Here is a 20513-nt window from a genome sequence, read left to right as displayed (position 1 = left end):
TTGGAAGGAAAGTTATGACCAACCTAGATAGCATATTGAAAAGCAGAGACATTACTTTGCCAACAAAGGTCTGTCTAGTCAAGGCTATGGTTTTTCCAGTGGTCATGTATGGATGTGAGAGTTGGACTGTGAAGAAAGCTGAGCGCCGAAGAATTGATGCTTTTGAACTGTGGTGTTGGAGAAGTCTCTTGAGAGTCCCTTGGACAGCAAGGAGATCCAACCAGTCCATTCTAAAGGAGATTAGCCCTGGGATTTCTTTGGAGGGAATGATGCTAAAGCTGAAACTCCAGTACTTTGGCCACCTCATGCGAAGGGTTGACTCATTGGAAAAGACTCTGATTCTGGGAGGGATTGGGGGCAGGAGGAGAAGGGGACGACAGAGGACGAGATGGCTGGATGGCATCACTGACTCGATGGACGTGAGTCTGAGTGAACTCCGGGAGTTGGTGATGGACAGGGAGGCCTGGCGTGCTGCGATTCATTGGGTCGCAAAGAGTCGGACACGACTGAGCGACTGAACTGAACTGAACTGAATTAATGCTCATATGAAAACTAACTCTCAGGCTCATTGTTTTTCACTTTGAGCTGTATCAATTATCTTTCAAAGAAAAAACTTCCTTACTCTTTATCTTCAAGGCAGGTTCTGAGATGAGGAAAACACTTGGGTTAACTATTATATAGGATGAGAAAATTATTTATAGTACTGAGAAAAAAATTCAATCTTTTATCCCTTAGATTTGAAAGATACTTATTTAATAGTTTTTTATTTGAATGGTAAGACTTCTATTTTAAAAAGTGATGTGTGGATATTAATTCATGACAAGTTCAGGATGCTACTCAAAAAAAAAAAACAACCTTAATATTCCTACGAATTGGGACCTACCAAGAGGCCATAAGTATGTCCTTTATTTTCTTGTAAAATTGAAAAAAAAAAATCCCTGAATCATTTTTATTCTCTATTAAGTATTTAAGCCAAACCTGTCTGTTGGATCCTTTAGCATCCTACCCAGATCAAGAGTGGCTCCAGGTCGCGGTGTCCATGTTAACACATCAGAATTTTTCTTGATAAGATTGTTGAGTTCATCTGGGTCATTTTTGATGTTTGTTTCCTTAATGTACCTGAGAAATAAGGACATTCCCATGTCAGAAAGTTTATTCTCAGTTGAAATTCTGATTAGAACAATGACAGAATTTTTATTTGTTTCTTCTTCTTTCATACTTCCCAATCCTCCTCTACTTAGCTCAAGAAAAATAAAGACTATATTTGGGCTAATGTTCCTAATTAGGAAAGAGCTGTTAGTCAAAGAAGGTTGCACTTATAGCTTGTTTTTAAGTAATAATCACATAGTGATTGGAATTGAAGTTAGATAGAGTGAGATTATTATAAAGAGGTGGGAATAGCACACTTATATTTAATTTTTCCCAGTTTTTTTTAAATTGAGGTATAGTTATTTACTGTGGTGTTGGATAAGACTCTTGAGAGTCCCTTGGACTGCAAGGAGGTCCAATCAGTCCATTCTGAAGGAGATCAGCCCTGGGATTTCTTTGGAAGGAATGATGCTAAAGCTGAAACTCCAGTACTTTGGCCACCTCATGCGAAGAGTTGACTCATTGGAAAAGACTCTGATGCTGGGAGGGATTGGGGGCAGGAGGAGAAGGGGACGACAGAGGATGAGATGGCTGGATGGCATCACTGACTCGATGGACTGAGTCTGAGTGAACTCCGGGAGTTGGTGATGGACAGGGAGGCCTGGCGTGCTGCGATTCACTGGGTCGCAAAGAGTTGGACACGACTGAGCGACTGATCTGATCTGATAGTTGTTTATAATAGTGTGTTAGTTTCAGGTGTATAGAATATTGGCTTGTTTTATTGTATTTAATATTAATTAAATATGGTGGTGGTGGCAATTTAGTCGCTAAGTTGTGTCTGACTCTTGCAACCTCATGGACTGTAGCCTGCCAGTCTCCTCTATCTGTGGGATTCTCCAGGCAAGAATACTGGAGTGGGTTGCCATTTCCTTCTCCAGGGGATCTTCCCATCCCAGGAACTGAACCCAGGTCTCCTGCACTGCAGGCAGATTCTTTACCAGCTAAGCTATAAGGAAAGCCCTTTAATTAAATATATGGATGATTAAATATTAACTGGTATGTAAATGCTAAGCAAATAACACGAACTAACTGTTTTTATCTTTACAACCCACTAATGAGATACCTGCCTTTATTACTCTCATTTTATACGGAAAGAGACTAAGGGTCAGAGGGGCCAGGTGACTTGGCCCAGGTCAGCAGAGTCCATCCAGAGCTCTATCGCCAGAGCGGGGCTTGACCTTCCCAGGAGGCCACAAGGAGGAGCCTCTCCCCAGCTTTAGGAGAAAGTCTGACAAATCTTTCCAACCCCTTCCACCATGTCAGTTTATATTAAAAAAGATAGGCATCTATGAACCACATAGCAGGCCCTCAGTAGACACTAAGTCTGCCAGCACGTTGATCTTAGACTTTCCAGGCTTCAGATGTGTGAGAAATAAATTTCTGTGTTTTATAAACCACCCTCCCCCCAAAAAAAAGTCTTTCCAATTAAAACCATTAAAATCCACTGGTTAGAAAAGAACACACACACATCCGCGGTCATAGCCCCTCCTGAGATCTAGTTTCTCATTGTGTTATTGATCAGAGCTGAGTATCTCCCAAGTTTAATTACAAACCACAGTCTTTCTGGAAAAGTTCTAAGTCATCAATTTCAACGTTATTTGGGAAGGTAATTGTGGTGGTGCTGGAGTCAAAAAAGAGAGATTCAGAGAAACAGGCTTTGTCACTGTACTTCATCAGACATGGGTGACCCAAGCATTTTTGTTAAAGGGAATTTTACTTTCTTGTGCTACAGCTTGGCGACCTAGACTGGATAGATATTTTCAGCCAGATATACAGACATATGTAAGCACTGCAATTTCATAGCTCCAAGGTGACTTACATTATTTATGATCTTGGGATCAGTTTTGCAGACATGAGTAAAGATGTCTGTCCACCCAAAGATGTCTAACTACTTCCTTCCTGCACATGTGAATGTCCTTCCACTGGCACAGCCCTCAGTTTGAAGCAGTGTCACCTCTTTGTGTCATCTTCTTCCTACCTCTCATCTCAAAATGATTCATTACCTGGTTTCCTTGCCTCCTGAGAAACATGACACTATCAGATTACTCTTCCTAAAACACAATGTGTGGTGTTCACAAAATTCTTTAACTTCTTTGTCTCCACCTCTAAAATAATAATAAAATTAATACATACTCAGATGCCACCCTCTGAGGGGTATTTTGAGTACCAAGGGTAACATTTGCCAACCACTAATACCAGAACAATGGCTTGTAATCACTTTAAATGCCAGCATCATGTTAAGTGATCAAGTGTCCCCAGTGGTAAGAAACCATCATATCCAGTTCTTCGAGTTCTCACAATGCAACTTCCTTGATATTTCTAGAATCTGAATTCTCTTCTCAGTCTCCAATGGTTTTCATCAATCATTCGAGATTGTTGTATGATTTTCAAACTGGTCTCCAGGATCGATATTCCTATCTCCCTTCCCACCATACATACAGCCTAACCTCCCTGGTGCACATCTGATCATGTCTCTGCTCATCAGACCCCTTTCCTGGGTTCCTCATTCTTAAGGATCAATCCAAGTCATGTTTGAGTGGCACATAGTGGTGTTCACTGTCTGGTTCTCTCGGTTCCCTCCTCCCCGCTTCCTCAAACACCTGCCTCCGTCCCCTACCCTGAACTGCAGTCACTCATCTCAGCATCCTTCTATCTTTGTTGGTCAGGGTTTACTCATACTTCAAAACTTTGTTTCAATCATCCCATCCATAGTTTCCAACAGTCATTTTCGGACTCCCACCTCTATCCCACTGCCTTCAGAACATGCATGTACCACAGCATTTATCATTCTACATTATCATTGTTTTTCTCTTCCAACTCTGAAGACAATCATTTCATCCCTGGTTCTCCAGCACCAAGAACATGCTGCTCAATAGATGAATGAATGAATGATCAACAGTATTGATCAAAAGAAATTATTATTTAGCCTTAGACCAGTCTATCTGAAAACATTTGGAAGATGTGAGACAGCTACAGAATATCAACAAGAAGTAATAAAGGGAACACATCAGCAATAGGACATATTAATTGATAAGACACATGTAGATATGTCACCAGACAACATAGAACTTCAAAATGAAAGCAGTCAGGTTTTAGTGATGAGACATATGAAGCCCAGAAAAGTTAAAAAAAAAAAAATTTGTCCTAATAAGTGGTAGTAGGGAAGAGCCTAAATTCCATGTACACTATTTCTCCCATTGTACTCTGAAGCCTCAGTTGATGAGAAATTATGGTCAGTACTTACAGGATTTTGCCATAAAAATGAATCTCAAGGACTATTTCTTTACTACCCGACAAATTTACAGATAAATGTACTCTGAGTAGAAATGACACATGCATTCCCTGTCTGCTTATGGGAAGTCCCTGCCCTTTGTACACAAAATGCTCTAGTTACTGATCATAACAGGGATCTTATGGCACTGGAGTTTGCTCATAAAGACACTATCATCGTTAATGGCTGAGTAACTGTGTAATGAAATAGATGCTCTATATAACTGACAGAATCTTGTAAAAAAATTAAAATATAACATTTTAACATAATAATAAAGCTATGCTTCAAGATTTACTAAATGAATAAACTGTATATTTTGTTTCTTTTGAAGGGTTGTGACTCATATAAAATGTGCATATATTAAGATATGCGTTGTCTTACAAATATGATCTAAATAAACATATAGCTTTAATTAACATGGCTGAGGTGTTAAGAATAACTGTTTAGGTTTTTTAATTTTTAAGATTACTTAGATCCAATTTTTGGACTGTTTGGGGTGATCAACTCTACGAATTTTAACGTATGTGTAGATTTGTGCAACTACCACTGCAGTCAGGATACAGAGCAGTTCTCTCCGCTCTATACTCTGTTCTCTTAAAATTCCCTCGTGTTGGCCCGTCAAACTCTCCCCTCAGCCCAGCCCTTGGCAACCACCAATCTGCTCTCCATCCAGTAGTTTTGCCTTTTCTGGAATGTCATGTAAGTGGAATCACACCATTCGTAATCTTTTGAGGCTGACTTCTTTCTCTTAGCATGATGCCTTTGAGATTCGTCTATGTTGTTGTATATATCAACAGCTATTTATTTTGTATTGCATTTATAGTGTGGATATACTATGGCTTGTTTATCCATTCACCTGTTGAAGGATATTTGAGTTGATCTGGTAATTATGAATAGAACTACTATTAATATTTGTGTGTAGTTTTTGTGTTCAATAAAAGTTTAGTTTCTCTAGGGTAATTACCCATGAATGGAACTTCTGGATTGTATGATAAATGTGTATTTAAAGAAACAGTCAAACTGATTTCCAGATAGCTGTATCATTTTGAATTCTCAACAGCAGTGTCTGAGAAGTCTTATTGTTCTGTATCTTTGTCATAATTGGATAGTGGTAATCTTTCATTAAATTTTATTAATTTTCATTCTTATTTATTAATTTTAATTTTATTAATTTTAATTATATTAAAATTTTATTAATAACTTTTATTACTTTTAATTCTTATTTCACTGCAGTTTTAATCTGTATTCTCTAATGGCTGATGATATAGGCATATCATTTCTTATGCCTATTTGCATCAATATATCTTCTTTGGTGAAGAATTTATTTAAATATTTTGCCCATTTATTTTTTAGTTCTTTGCTTCCTTACACTGAATTTTGAAAGTTAATTATATATTTTAAACACAAATTGTTAATCAGATATATGACTTGCAAACATTTTCTCACAGTCTGCAGCTTGTCATTTTACTCCCTTAGTAGTGTCTTTCACAGAGTAAACATTTTAGTTTTGATAAAGCCCAATGTATTAAAATTTTCACTGAACTTATTGTGCTTTGGTGTCATATCTAAGAAGCCTTTGCTTAACCCAAGCTCATGCAGATTTTCTCCTATATCTTCCTCTGAAAGTTTCATAGTTTTATATTTACATTTTTATTTATGATCCATTTAGACTTATTTTGGGGGATACAGTGTGGGGTTTACACTGAGGTTCATTTTTTGCACATGAATGTCCAATTGTTCAAATAACATTCATTGAAAAAACTATCCTTTCCCCGTTGAATGGTTTTTGTACCTTTGTCAAAAATCAAATGGCTATATGTAGGTGGGTCTATTTTCAGGTTCTATTTCACTTACCTATGTGTTTATCCCCTCATCAATATCATGCTGTCTTGATTTCTGTAGTTTTATAGTGAGTCTTACAATTGGGTAGTGTGGTTCCTCCACAAGTGTCCCTCTAGAGTCATTTTCCTTTTATCTGTATAACTTTCTTTGGCATTTCTCTTAAAGGAGTTCTTCTTGTAATGAATTGTCTTAGTTTTCCTTTCATCTGGGAATGTTTTTATCTTACCTTCATTCTTGAAGGATATTTTCACTGGATATAGAATCTGTGTTGACCGTTCTTTTTTTCCTTGCTGCTGCTGCTGCTAAGTTGCTTCAGTCGTGTCCAACTCTGTGCGACCCCAGAGACGGCAGCCCACCAGGCTCCCCTGTCCCTGGGATTCTCCAGGCAAGAACACTGGAGTGAGTTGCCATTTCCTTCTCCAATGCACGAAAGTGAAAAGTGAAAGTGAAGTTGCTCAGTCGAGTCTGACTCCTAGAGACCCCATGGACTGCAGCCTACCAGGCTCCTCTGTCCATGGGATTTTCCAGGCAAGAGTACTGGAGTGGGGTGCCATTGCCTTCTCCAGTTAGTACTTCAAAAATACTATTTTACTACCTGCTAGTCTTCATAGTTGATGACTAGAAATCCAGTTACTTGAATTCTTCCATGAATACAATGCATTCTTTTTCTCTGCCCGTATTTCTGTTTTTCCACAGATACAGACTGTCTCTCTACCTCTCTAAGCCACCTGGTCCATTCTTAACCTTTCAGGCAGAGATCCCTTTTGTGGGTCCCCTGCAAAACAGTTATTTCCTTCTCACATTTTCCATAATAGATTAAAACACTTCAAATGTCTGTTATTTTATCTAATTCCAAGGTCATCCCTAAGGATGCTTAACTTATCTGCCTTCAGACTATAAGGTTTGACATGAAATGCATAACATGAAGCCAAATAAGGAAATCCTCTGGGTCTTTTTTTTTTTTTTTAATTCAAGCTCAGAAATACTTCCTCACTGTCCTGACTTTAATATTCTCCGGTGTCATGTGGTAAATATTTCTATCAATTTTTACTTTTCCCTTGAGTGACCCATAGCTTAGAACATGAAAGTAATAGAATGACACCCTGTTTCACCTTCTCCAGCAGACTCTCTCAGATTGATCTTGGACATACTTTCTCTTTACATCTTTTAACAGATGCTCATCACCGTTCAAGACAGTATGGAGTGCAAAATATCACCACAGTCCAGTTCCTCAGTTCTTGGGTATTTCCATATAGTGTGATGTGTGAGAGCTGTAAATGGCAGCAAAATCTTTGTGTCTGCTCCTTTTCCCATTGTTTAAAGGACAGAACTGATGCTCAGCTAGGAGGCATAATAGTTGCTAAAATATTGAAATGGTTCCATGCCATTTGGCTCAGAGCTGCCTCTCTGACTGTCCTTCTTGCTGTTCCAGTCATCTGACCCTCCCCTGGGATCTCCTGGCCCTTTCTCCTGACACCAAGCAATCAGAACAGATACCAGGTAATGCTGGATCAGGTCTAGAGACTCTGCTCCTCCAAACTTCATGTGACCATTAAAATGAAAACCTTCAAACATTCTCAAAGAAAACTCACTGGCCTCCAAAAAATACACTTGAAAAACAAGATCTAGAAGTTATGCTGCTGCAAGAGAAATCCTTTCAGACACTCAAAAATGAGACTATAACTTGATAATGATACAGTCTCTATTCTGAGATATAGTGTGGTGTAGAGAAAAGAGCTCCAGAGCTAAGCATACCAGGATTCATTTCTTAACTCCAGTGTTTCCAACAGAGTGATTTGGGCAAATCTCTTAGCCCCTGAGTTTCAACCAACTTGAATAGGCATAATGATACCTACCTTACAGTGTCATTGAGAAAACTAAATGACTTGATTAAATGCCCCAGTTCAATTTCTAGTGTATACTGAATACATATAACTTGCCTTTATCCTTTCCAGGATCCTTCTGGACAAAAATCTATCTGGATTAACTCTAGCTGCCAAGCATTGCTTTCATTCATGCTCTCCGTTCTCAGGCAGCTTGTTAAATAAACTCCAGATTTCTACCAATTATTCTCTCTCATTCTGTGTTGCATTTACAACTAAATCATTCATCCCAGAATACATTAACTCGTGTGTAAATACGTTATACAAAATGTCCAGCCATACTTGTCTGAGGGGTGGGATTCCACAAAATACCCAGCAAAGGGGCAATAAATTCGGGGTTGTAGGTCCTTCACCAGCCGAGCCTTGTAGTTCAGGAGTTTCTTCCTTTCTGTTTTAATGAACTGGGCTTTCCATTCCTCTGGAATGACAGGGTTTGGATTAGTCTCCTCTGTTCAGAAATCAGAGAAAAACAAAAGCTCTAGTAGAGAAATCTTTCAGGAGATAAAAATTGACAGCTGACACTCAGATGTAGACCAAAACTCTTTGTCATTAGTGGCTTTATTATGCAAATTTCATCTGGTTACTAGGAAAACGTTCCTGAATTAGCCAAGGACACTGAACCTCTCCTTGTTTATGGCAATTCATGTGGACCTAGCTGAATACACAGGGTGGCACGTATAGTTGTACCTTGCACGTATGTATGTTTTAAGAGCACTGTAATTCTCATATTGCTTAATGCTCTTCTAACATGGAAATGGCTTTGCTATCTGGGTGGATTATAAATGCAAAGCATGTTTGTTACACCCTGGGGGTGTGCAGTGGTCAAGGGTCTGGATGTTGGAGTCAGTTAAGACTTAGGGTCAAAATGCAGCTCCACTACTTAAATTCTTTACGTTTGTTTTCTCCTCTGTGAAGTGGAATTGTGATGCCTACCTCACAGCTTGGTCATTTGCTCATTCATTCATTTGCTCAATATTTATTGAGCACCTACTATGAGCCCACATGGTTCAAGGCATGGAGAATACAATGATGAACAAGAAAAAGCAGTTCCTTGCTCTCATGGAGCAGTCATTCTAGTGAAAGATGCAAATAATAAATAAGTAAATAAGTTTATTTCAAATAGTGATGATCTAGGAAGGAGGTAAAATAGGATCATGGGATAGAGAGTGGCTGGGGTGAGGAGGTGGGTATTAGACAGGGCAGTTAGTGGAGATGACATTGGAGTCATAGAATACAGACAAACATAGAAGAGGCATTGGCCACTGTGCGGAGGTCAGGGGTAATAGCACTTCAGGCAGTGGAAACAGCACATGCAAAGACTAGGGCATGGATGTGCCTGGTGTATCGAGTCTAAGGAACAAAAAGCAGGCCAATATGGGCTGACATTGGTCAAGCAATGGGGATACAGACAGTAAAGGAAGTTGAGAATTTAGGCAGGGCCCAGAGCATGTGGGATACTGTGTCAGGGAACTGCTCCTCCTCCTACTGCTACGAACATCTGTTGAACACAGACAAGGAGACAGAAAAAAAAAAAAAATTATCCATAAGCTAGACCTGATCACTATTAACATTTAATTATTAATGTTCTGGTATATTCTGGACCTTCTTAAATATATGTGCACATGCAAACACACACATACACATATTCACATAAGAATGACATTCTGGGACTTCCCTGGTGGCTCAGTGGTAAAGAATCCTGCTAACGCAGGGGACACGGGTTTGATCCCTGGTCCAGGAAGATCCCACATGCTGTGGAGCAACTAAGTCTGTGCACCATAACTACTGAGCCAGCACTCTAGAGCCCAAGAGCTACAACTACTGAGCCAAAGCACCGCAACTACTGAGGTCCCCATGCCTAGAGCCCATGCTCTGCAATAAGACAGGCCACCACAATGAGAAGCCCATGCACCGCAACTAGAGAGTAGCCCCAACTTACCGCAACTAGAGAAAGCCCATGCACAGCAATGAAGACAGTACAGCCAAAAATCAAATAAATAAATCTTTTAAAAAAGGATGGAATTCTGCTTTAGTAGGTATATGTTGCCTCCCCAGTCACATTGTTAACCCACTAAGGACAGCACCTCCCCTCTATGTCTCACGTGGTGACACATTCTGGGAAGCAATGAATACAGACTTAAGAGAAGAAAGGAAGGAACTGTACAAGGCTTTCTTCATATTGCAAGTAGGGCATTTCTGCCACATCACTAAACAGAGATCGCTTACAAAACATATGCATTTATTAAGTGAACATATATTAAGCACTTTCAATGCTAGTATTGAGCAAAAGTGTGAACAAAATGTACCACTTACACACCCTCCCCCATCCCAAACCTAGCACTACACTTAGACCCAGAGCAGAAGTGCTTCTTCCTTGGATTGCACATTTTTTCTAGCTTTGAGATAAAACTGATGTGTAATTTTACATAAGTTTAAAGTACACACCATGGGGATTTCATTGCATGCATGCATGCCTAATGATTACACAATAAGGTTAGCTTATTACCTCCATCACCTCGTTACCATTTTCCATGTGTTAGAACACATAAGATCTGCTCTTTTAGCAACTTTCAAGTACAGAGCACAATGGTGTTAACTGTAGTCACTATGCTGTACATCACACCCCCAGAACATATTCACCTTATAACTGGAAGTTTATACTCTTTGACCACTATTTACCTATTTTCCCTGCTCCCCAGACCCCCATAACCCCATACTTTAGAGGGGCTTCCTTTGCTCCATCCCTCCCAGTATGAGCATTCCACCAAACCAAGGGCATATGCCTACCTCAAGGTGCCCACACTCTATTCTGAACCTCATACCAAGAGCATTTAAGCCTGGATTACCAATGTCAGACTCTTCCTGTTCTGCTCTATGGTCTACATCAGGAATCCAACTGATCCAAATGATTCTTTTTCTTGACTTATCCTGAGATGCTCCCTAATCCCCTTAGTGTTTCTTTCATGCCCCATTAGCACGCTTTGAGCTGGGAACTTTAGTCTGCAATCTGTGATTTGCAAGTCTGGTTTCCCAGTAAGATTGTAAGCTTCTTGCTGGGAAGAACCATGTTTTAGTTATCTTTGTATTGATTTGCAAAGCATTTAGCAAAATGCCATGCCTGCTCCCTGGCATCACTTAGAAATAAAGTATTACCAGTAAACTTTCCACCACTGAAAGTCATCGGAAAGCCTGATGCTCCTCCAGCAAAATCACTCATCATTAAATCAACCTTCATAGGCAGCCTTCCTCCATTGGGTCTGGTGCAATCCACTGTATTGAGTATCTTATGACCTGTGGAAAAATTATGTGGCATAAATACTCAAGGTGAAATCTTGAACACCATAGTTTGAAATCCTAGGCCAACAAAATCAAACTCCTCCTGACTGATTTGGTTGGTTCTGGATGAGGATAATAACCTTGATTTCCTTCAAGATCATAGACAGACTACTTTCCTTAGCCAACTATCTTCAGATGTTGAGCTCAAATGATGCAGGGAGGAAAAATAACCAAATCAACACAAATCTCTCAACCTTTTGGGAATTCTATTTAATAACTGTTGGGGTAAAGCCATCTCTTCTCACATGAAAAGCAGAAGTGTATGATTACATTGCATTATAATATGTCAATATGAAAGTAAAACACTTAATAAAGGCAGTTTTGAAGATGTTCAGTTCAGTTCAGTTCAGTTGCTCAGTTGTGTCCGACTCTTTGCGACCCAATGAATCGCAGCACACGAGGCCTCCCTGTCCATCACTTATAGGGGTAATATAGAGTATCTCTTCCCTTATGAAAAAAATCCTTGCACCTGTCACCACACAGAGTATGTTACTGCTAATTTTTTCTCTGAGTGACAGATTTTCTGAGATTATCTCAGTGACAGTCCATTTTCCTAAGACAGGGATAGAACATACTATATCTTATGGAAAATGAAGATGGAAGAAGAAGATGAAGATAGGATGGAACTTTGGATAGCTATCATTATCCTTCCTACCAAGAGTATGTTTCATTTTTCATTGCTGATGAAAATAAGAAAATACCTTTGTATTCCACGATAATGCAAGTGTCCATTTCAGGATGAATGCCATCCATCAAGATCATGAATCGGAGATTTTTGTCTACCTGGAATTTAACAATAAAACCAACCACTGTTTATGTCAGTTTGGCTTTTTGTTCAATATTTGAGTAAATGATCATCTCTTCTGGAAAGAAATCCCTTTTATTCAGAATTAGATTTATTATCCAGTAAAGTCATGCCATTGATTTATGGAGAGAAAAGCCACCTTTTATTTTAGCCCAAATAGAGATTTATACAGTAATACATACTTACATAGTACTACATATGGAAAAAGTAAGTCATTGTTTCTTCAGTATTAAAGCAACTACCTCACTTAAAATTTACCCCCAGAAAATATTACTGAAAAGTGTGGAAAAAACACTGATATCTGACCTGCTGCCATATTCCAAATGGCACTACATTGATATTAGTCAACTGGACACCACTCTGATTCAGATTCCAAAATACAGGTCTTTCTGTTTTTCCAACATAAATGGGGATATCTGGTCTTCTCCCAGCAAGCTTCTTCAGTGTGGGGTAACTAGGATCAGAAAGATGGGAAGTTTGAAAGGTGAAAAAACTGGATCATCTAGTATAAGAGACAGCTTGCCCCTCACACCAACATGTTGACCAAGAAGCAAGGAACGGAAAAACCAGACCCTTCCGAGTCCAAAAAACAGGGTTTTCCCTCAAGGTTGACTGTAACAATGAGGGGAATTTCCTAGCAGATTCCTCTTTATTGGGAAAACATATCATATACCACAGCATATACATCAAACCAGGAGTGCAAATTCCATTTTCCATACTGATGCTGCTTTGAAAAAGGGTAGTTCTAACAGAAGGTACAAAGTGGAAAACTCCTGCTTGAAGAGGTTTCTGGTAGGTGAAGGTCTCCAGAATCTTCATTTTTTCTCACCTCTCAACCAGCAGCTCCCAATAAAAGAAAGGTCTTGGTCAGAAAACGAGGAGAACCTGTGAATTGCCTGTCATTAGGGGTGCTTTTTCAACTGTCAACAGATTGATAGCCACATGGTGGCATGTAGAATGAATGATTTGTCCTTAAGGAGAGTCAGTTACCAGCTAGGCAAGACAGTAAAATTTAGTGTAGAAGAAAATAACATTCACCATTTGGAGTAATTCCAACTCAGTATACAATTAACCATCCGAGCACTTTTGAACATATTCATAGATTGTCAACTCTCATTTCTGAGTATTCATTACATCAAAGGATTATATGCTACTGTGGGGTGTGGCAAAACATGAATAATAAACAAAAGGCTGTTTAGGTAACTCTTATATATCAATCATGGTCTTAGGCATTTTCACTAGTATTTTATTTATGGTATTTTATTTCTTCTCACCAAAAAAAAGAGAAAAGCTCTATGTTTTTGTTTGTTTTTAATAAATGAGAACACATATTCAGAAATATATGGTTAACAAATAGTAAATTGGTATTAAAATTCAGGTTTTATGATCCTAAACTTAGTGCTTCTTCTACTAGAAGGCAATTACAACTTAAATGAATATGCTGTCTGGCTTAAGAATCAGACTTGTGCATAGAGTATAATATCAGGTGAAATAAGACATTTAATAATAAGAAAAGCATAAACAAAATCAGCATATCAGCACTTATTAACTATACTTAATAACTACTCATTAACTAATATTCAAGTTCCAGACCTATATTAAATAAGTAGAATCTGGAGGGGAAAAAACCGGTATGTTTTCTTCTTTAAAAACAAAGGCTTCAAAAAATCAAGGATTCTTTGAATAAGTCTTCAATCTCTGGGTTAACCACTTAAATCTACTTTAAGGGACTTTGGGAGTTAGGATAGGTTATTCTAAAATCAATGTTTATTGCTTTGTGATTTTTAAATTGTTGATAATTCTCACTGGCATCTATAAGTATTATTCATTATGATACTCATGTGTGCTGCTGCTAAGTGATTTCAGTTGTATCCTTCTTTTTGTGACCCTATGGACTGTGCCTGCCAGGCTCTTCTGTCCATGGGATTCTCCAAGCAAGAATACTGGAGTTGGTTGCCATGCCCTCCTCCAGGGGGTTTTCCAGACCCAGAGATCGAAACCGCATCTCTTACATCACCTACATTGGGAGGCAGGTACTGTATCACTAGCACCATCTGGAAAGCCCAATATAATACTCATGTATTTACATAACAAATCACATTTGTTTGACTAAAGACTGTTTTCTACAGCCCAGTACACTGGGCTTTCCCCCTTGCTTCTCCCTTGGTAGCTCAGACCGTAAAAAGTGCAGGGGACCGGGGTTTGATCCCTGGGAAGATCCCCTGGAGTAGGAAATAGCAAACTACTCCAGGATTCTTGCCTGGAAAATTCCATGAACAGAGGAGCCTGCTGGGCTACAGTCCATGGGGTCACAGAGTCTGACACAACTGAGCAACTGACACACAGGACCATGGACATCTTTTAACAGGTACTATAAAGCAAGCACTTAGTTTATGTGATACTGTTTTCTCTATACCACCTGCATAAAATTAGCTCCACATGCTGTTATTACACAATGCGTGAACCCAGAACTTTCATAATTCTGCAGTTGTACATCTTTGGTTCCAGAAGCTTGCATGGATCAAAGGTATCACGCAGTCCATAGCAGATTTTTAATCTTAGCACAATATCCCTGTGGGTGATGTTCAGTTTTTGTGTATTGCAGGTAATTTGTTACTAAAGCAGCTAACTACTTAAGCTTTTAGTTTCCTTAAAGAGGAGAGAGAGAACATATTCATGCCTTAGAGATCTCATATGCTTTCAATACACTTTCAATAGAAAAATCAAGGGGCCGGTCAACCAGCAAACATACTTCCCCTCATCATGGACATTTCTATCAAAGAGTCTCCTTCATGTGAACTTTGTCACCTAAAGTCACAGCAAAGAAAAGTAAGGTGAAATTGCTTCATGTTAGAACAAGTGGGCAGGGCTATATGTTTATATCAGCACCCTAGAAGCTGTGACACAAACTTCTAAATAAGGATGAAGAAGGAGGACCCTGAAATGAAACCAGGGGTTGGAAATCTGACCCCATCTCTTTTGGTAACCGTTCATTTGCAAATGGCTGTGGTTTTATAAATTCAAGCTTCTCTTTTCCCTTCCTGTTGATGATTATAAATTCAAGCTCCTCTTTCTACTTCCTGTTAATGACCTGGGTTAAGGAAGTTTCAGTTCCTATCCTTAGCATCACACAGCTGTGGTTTCAGTAAAGGATGAAGTGGACTCAGAGTTCAAAAGGTGGGAGCTCACTGTTGAAAAGCTATGAATCAAGAGTTGGCAAACCACAGCAACCTGCTGCTATAGTCTATGAATGCCTTTTACCTTTTTAAATGGTTGAGAAGGAAATCAAAAGGACAATCCTATCTGGTGATCCATGAAAACTTTATGATATTCACATGTCATTGTCCATAAATCAGATTTATTAGAAGACAATCAGGCTGACTGAGGACCATTTATGGCTGCTCTTGTACTACCACAGCTGAACTAAGTCACTGTAACACCAACCATATGGCTTGTAAAACTGAGAAGAGTTACACCTGTGTACTGGTCCCTGCCATAAAGGTTGAACTGAAAAAGGGAGTCAACATTGATGATCCTTAAACCTAGACTTTTACCAAGTAGCCTGAGGGTGGGAAGTGAGAGCGTGGAGAGTTATTAATTCCTGTCTTACTCCCACAATGGCCCCTTTTGCATTTGTAATGGTATAAAGCATGAAAATATCTTCCCTCATAGTTCAGTCGGTAAAGAATCTGCCTGCAAGGCAGGAGACCTGGGTTGGATTCCTGGGTCGGGAAGATCCCCTGGAGAAAGAAATGGCAACCCATTCCAGATTCTTGCCTGGAGAATCCCACTAACAGAGGAGCTTGACAGGGTTGCAAGAGTCGGACACGACTTAGCGAGTAAACCACCAAAGCGTGAAAACACTTTAAACATTATGCTACACAAACATACGCATTTATCCAAGTTAGTTCTCTTCTCATCAGCCCCACTGAATCGGCCTCAAATTGATCAGGGATCACAAAAGAACCTGAAAACCAGTGATGCCGTTACTGCAGCATTTCCTTCAGAGTTCAGTGCTCAGACTTCATTACCTCAGGTGGTCTGAGTGCATGTGACTGATGTAAATTAGGTCCGCTTGGCACAGCCTCTCCAGCCAATCAGATGGAGGCTCATGTAGTAACCACCATCCTCGGGCAAAAGCAGGACCCGTTAACCAAGGGTCAAACACCATCCTCTTGTCCCCCAGCTTGAGGTCCATGCAGGCATGAGTAAGGTATGTTATCTGTCAGAAGACAGTGAGAATCAGATTATTGAGTCATCGTCAGTCAGCAACAATGAACTGGGCTGGTTAGTGGACAAGTCACATTGGAGAACTTTGCTCCTGAGCATGTTCAGTGAGGTGGGGACCTTTATATAGAAAACAACTCCTGGTACACGTCACTGCTTTGTTAGGAAAGAAATACTCGTAGTGGATTTCAGGTGTCAAACCGATTCATCCAGCTCTACTCTATCTAAATTAGCTCCTAAATGCTTATTTACAGTCTGCACTGCAGAATATCTTTTGCCATCAGTCCTTCAAAGCACAATTTACAAGGAAAGGCCATTAGAGATGTGATGGTAGATACTTAGGGATTTAAATGCCAGACTGGCTGGAAATAGTCACTGAATGAATGATGAATGATTCTTGGTGGGTTTGAGGCAGGAGACAGGTGGGCCCTGGCTGGGCAGCTGGAGTCTGTCCCCTGTGGACAGATACTCCAAGACAAAGATAATAGGAGGAAGGAGAAGAAACTGTACCCTGTCCAGATAAGAGGTAAAAAGACCACATGTTCTTCATTCTTAAGGTCAAGGAGACCTTCCAACTACATGCGCAGAGAGGCTACTCAGAGGTCAAATAGGGAGGGGACACCACCACGTGGTAAGTGATGTGAACCTTCCCGTAGGCCTCCTCACTAGATCCACCTTGGCCAAGAGATGCAGGTGCACATGTGGGAGGACCCTGAGATGAACCAAACACGACTCAGAACCCAGCAAAGCAAGACGACTGGCTGAAGGAAACCCCAAAGAAATGCCCCATACAAGTGATTTAAACTACCACAAAGGCATGACTCTTTCTCTCTGAGCCCTCTATCTATTCACATGTACACCTTTCCTCCTAATAAATACTTTATCTGTTTCACTATTTTCCATCCCTTTGTTGAAATTTATTTCTACAAAGCAGACAAACCAGGGCCACTGGCCCTCGTGGTCCAGTGGCTAGGATTCGGCATTCTCACTGCTGCAGCCTGACCTCAATCTCTGGTCGGGGAACTGAGATCCTTCTTCGAGCTGCTACAGGTGGAGGCCACACGACGTGGGGCTGGCATAGCCACACAGCCTGGAGAAACAGGCTTGTGAGACTTTTCTCTTCTAACTTACCTGCTGACTCGCTCAGGGAGTCAGGGTCCTCTGAAAATGGCTATAAACAATGACTTAGAAACTGGCACAGACTCGAGGATTCTAAATTAGTGCTTCACTCCCTTCCTCTGATCTGGCACACTCATCGGATAAAGGAAAACACCCAGCAGCAGAGGGGTGGGGTAGAAACTCCAGGGTGAGAGGCCAAAAGCGAGGGTAAGGAGAAGTCAACAAATCAAATTCAGATGATTATGCCTATTCTGGATAGGGTCCCTTTTGCTTCCTCAGAAAAGTAACAGCCCATTTCCACAAGCTTCCCAGATACATCAGAAAAAATCATTTTGGATTGTTTAATTCTCTCAAACTACCAAAGCATTTTCTCTGGAGGAAACTCTTTTAAATGTAGGAAGTGCACAAGGTTTGTAAAGATCTCAGGGCAACATGCAGAGATAAGACAACTGGTCATTTAATCTGACAGTGATTTGGAATCAAGGGAAATTTCTGAATTTCTTCCATAGTTTTGCATGACTCTCCTTTGGGACCTCTGCTAAAAGTTTTTCTGCCTTTTTTTTTTTTTTTCTGGATATATTACCTTGTGCTGCTGCTGCTGCTGCTAAGTCGCTCCAGTTGTGTCCGACTTTGTGCGACCCCATAGACAGCAGCCCACTAGGCTCCTCTGTCCCTGGGATTCTCCAGGCAAGAGTACTGGAGTGGGTTGCCATTTCCTTCTCCAATGCATGAAAGTGAAAAATGAAAGTGAAATTGCTCAGTCTTGCCCAACTCTTAGCGACCCCATGGACTGTAGCCTACCAGGCTCCTCGGTCCATGGGATTTTCCAGGCAAGAGTACTGGAGTGGGTTGCCATTGCCTTCTCTGATATTACCTTGTAATCCCTGCCAAATTCTGGGTGTTTCTAAAAAATTTGCTCAAGAGTTCAGGATAACTATACTATTAGTCCTAAGTAGCCACATCCAAGAATATTCAAGGTAATATAAAATATATATGTGTGTGTGTGTGTGTGTATCTTAGTTTTATTTTTAAGATAATTATAATTTAATGTTTCCTTACCTGAACTTCCCCAAAAGCCAAATCTTCAGGAGATCTGGGCTCTGAATCCCAGGGGTTAGGAGGATTCAGTTCTAGAAGCAAAAGTTCATTTTCTTTACTCTCTTCCACAACTAGAACCAAAGGGGAACAAATTTGAATTAATAACAACAACAAAATTATGTTTAAAAAGCATCACTGAAATAGAAATGTATGGCTCAGATACTCAGAGTACAAAAATCAAAGGAAATCAGAAAGAAAAAGCAATGCTAATTTAGGTCAAGCAATACCTACTGAGATGAGGGCTGAAGACTGACACCCATTTATTTCTTTTATTCATACTACACTTAAGGAGCTCATGGAATCTCAGGCATGTCTTAAGCTGAGTGCTGGGCACATGGTGGTTTATTATTTTTATATCTTTTAAATACTGTTTAAGAATTTAATAGAAGCACATTAATTAGCATTTTCCTAATAAGAGTTATCAACTTATTTAATAGCAAAACACAACTGGCTTTCTTAATAAAATCAGAAATACACAAAGGACATTTAATATCACCACTATTATTAAACTGTGCCCTTGAAAATGCAAGCAATACAATAAAGATACATTTTATTATTATTTTCAGGCTATATCATTGCTGGAAAACAGTGTCACGAAATAGAAAGAGTGCTGGATTTGGAAACATTAGGGTGGGGATTGTGACTGAGATGCTTATTATCAACATCCTGGGCTGCAGTTGCCTGATCATAAAATAGAGTTATGACACATACTTCATAGAGTTGTTGTAGACAGTAAACAATATAAGAGATCCAACAGTGTCTAGCACTATGCCTGGCACAAAGAAAGCATTTAATCAATAATAATATTATTATGGCAATTACTTTATCTTTCAAGAATGAAGAGTTAAAGAGAAAGCTCAGTATTGATAAGACTATATACTATTAATAACAAATATCAACTCAAAAGTACAAAGTATTATGGTAGATTCTCAGAAAACTGCATTGATAACCACTCGTAAAGATTTTCCTTCTTTAGAATTGTTCTCTCTTAAGAAAAGCAGGAAAAGAAATATGTGTGCTCAGTTGCTCAGTTGTGTCTAACTCTTTGTGACCCCATGAACTGTAGCCCACCACACTCCTGTGTCCATGGGATTTTCTAGGCAAGAATACTGGAGTGGATTGCTACTTCCTACTCCAGGGGACCTTCCCAACCCAGGAATTGAACCCATGTTTCCTGCATCTCCTGCATTGGGAGGTGGATTCTTTACCACTATTGCAACCTGGGAAACCCTAGTTATTAAGTAACAGTTATTAAACAGCTTTAATATTCTAAGAGAGGGTGGAAAAGGAAGGGCTATCTAACAATGGTGCTGTGCAACTGGTTATTTAAGTATTCTAGTTTATTATCTAGTTTATTAAAGACACAATGAGAAGCTTCTGAGTGGCTATAAATAGAATATCAAAGGGAGGACTTCTAAATTTAATAGCAATGGAAACAATTCCAGTGGAAAATCTGAATATATACAAATGTAAGATGAAAAAGTTCTACCACCAATGAAAACTGGCAAACATGTTTGGAAAATATATTAGCATCATACTTGAGAAACAAGCTTAATTTAAAACAACAGTGATGCTATTTTTTTGATTCAAATGAGAAAAGTCTGAAAAACTAAGAATGCCTCAAGCTGGTAAAGTATGAGGAGAAAGGAAAGCTTATTAACTAGTTAGTGGGAACAAAAACTGGGTCATTCTAAAAAATGGACTGTAATGCAATACATACTAAAGAATGGATGAATGAATAATGGACTCATTTATTCATTTAGGACCTCAAGTAAAGAGGACC

General features: G+C 39.5%; 1 protein-coding gene across 5 annotated transcripts in view; it reads right to left on the bottom strand.

Moving 5' to 3' along the window:
* CMAH (cytidine monophospho-N-acetylneuraminic acid hydroxylase) overlaps nucleotides 1-20513 on the bottom strand; it is an 82941-nt gene that overhangs the window by 15130 nt on the left and 47298 nt on the right. For 4 of the 5 annotated variants that reach the window (XM_005223803.5, XM_010818537.4, XM_010818538.4 and 1 more), the window contains 7 exons: nucleotides 18692-18801; nucleotides 16318-16508; nucleotides 12593-12740; nucleotides 12183-12264; nucleotides 11299-11436; nucleotides 8428-8593; nucleotides 979-1119 (listed from right to left, as the gene is read on the bottom strand). In XM_005223803.5, coding sequence (XP_005223860.1) covers nucleotides 979-1119; nucleotides 8428-8593; nucleotides 11299-11436; nucleotides 12183-12264; nucleotides 12593-12740; nucleotides 16318-16508; nucleotides 18692-18801 — 976 coding nt within the window. The remainder of the gene's footprint in view (nucleotides 1-978; nucleotides 1120-8427; nucleotides 8594-11298; nucleotides 11437-12182; nucleotides 12265-12592; nucleotides 12741-16317; nucleotides 16509-18691; nucleotides 18802-20513) is intronic. The other variant, XM_024984024.2, reaches the window with a different exon arrangement.

The sequence above is a fragment of the Bos taurus genome, chromosome 23, assembly GCF_002263795.3.
Source record: "Bos taurus isolate L1 Dominette 01449 registration number 42190680 breed Hereford chromosome 23, ARS-UCD2.0, whole genome shotgun sequence".
Lineage (NCBI taxonomy): Eukaryota > Metazoa > Chordata > Mammalia > Artiodactyla > Bovidae > Bos > Bos taurus.
Note: the sequence above shows the minus strand (reverse complement) of the source record. Positions and strands in the feature narration are given on the sequence as shown.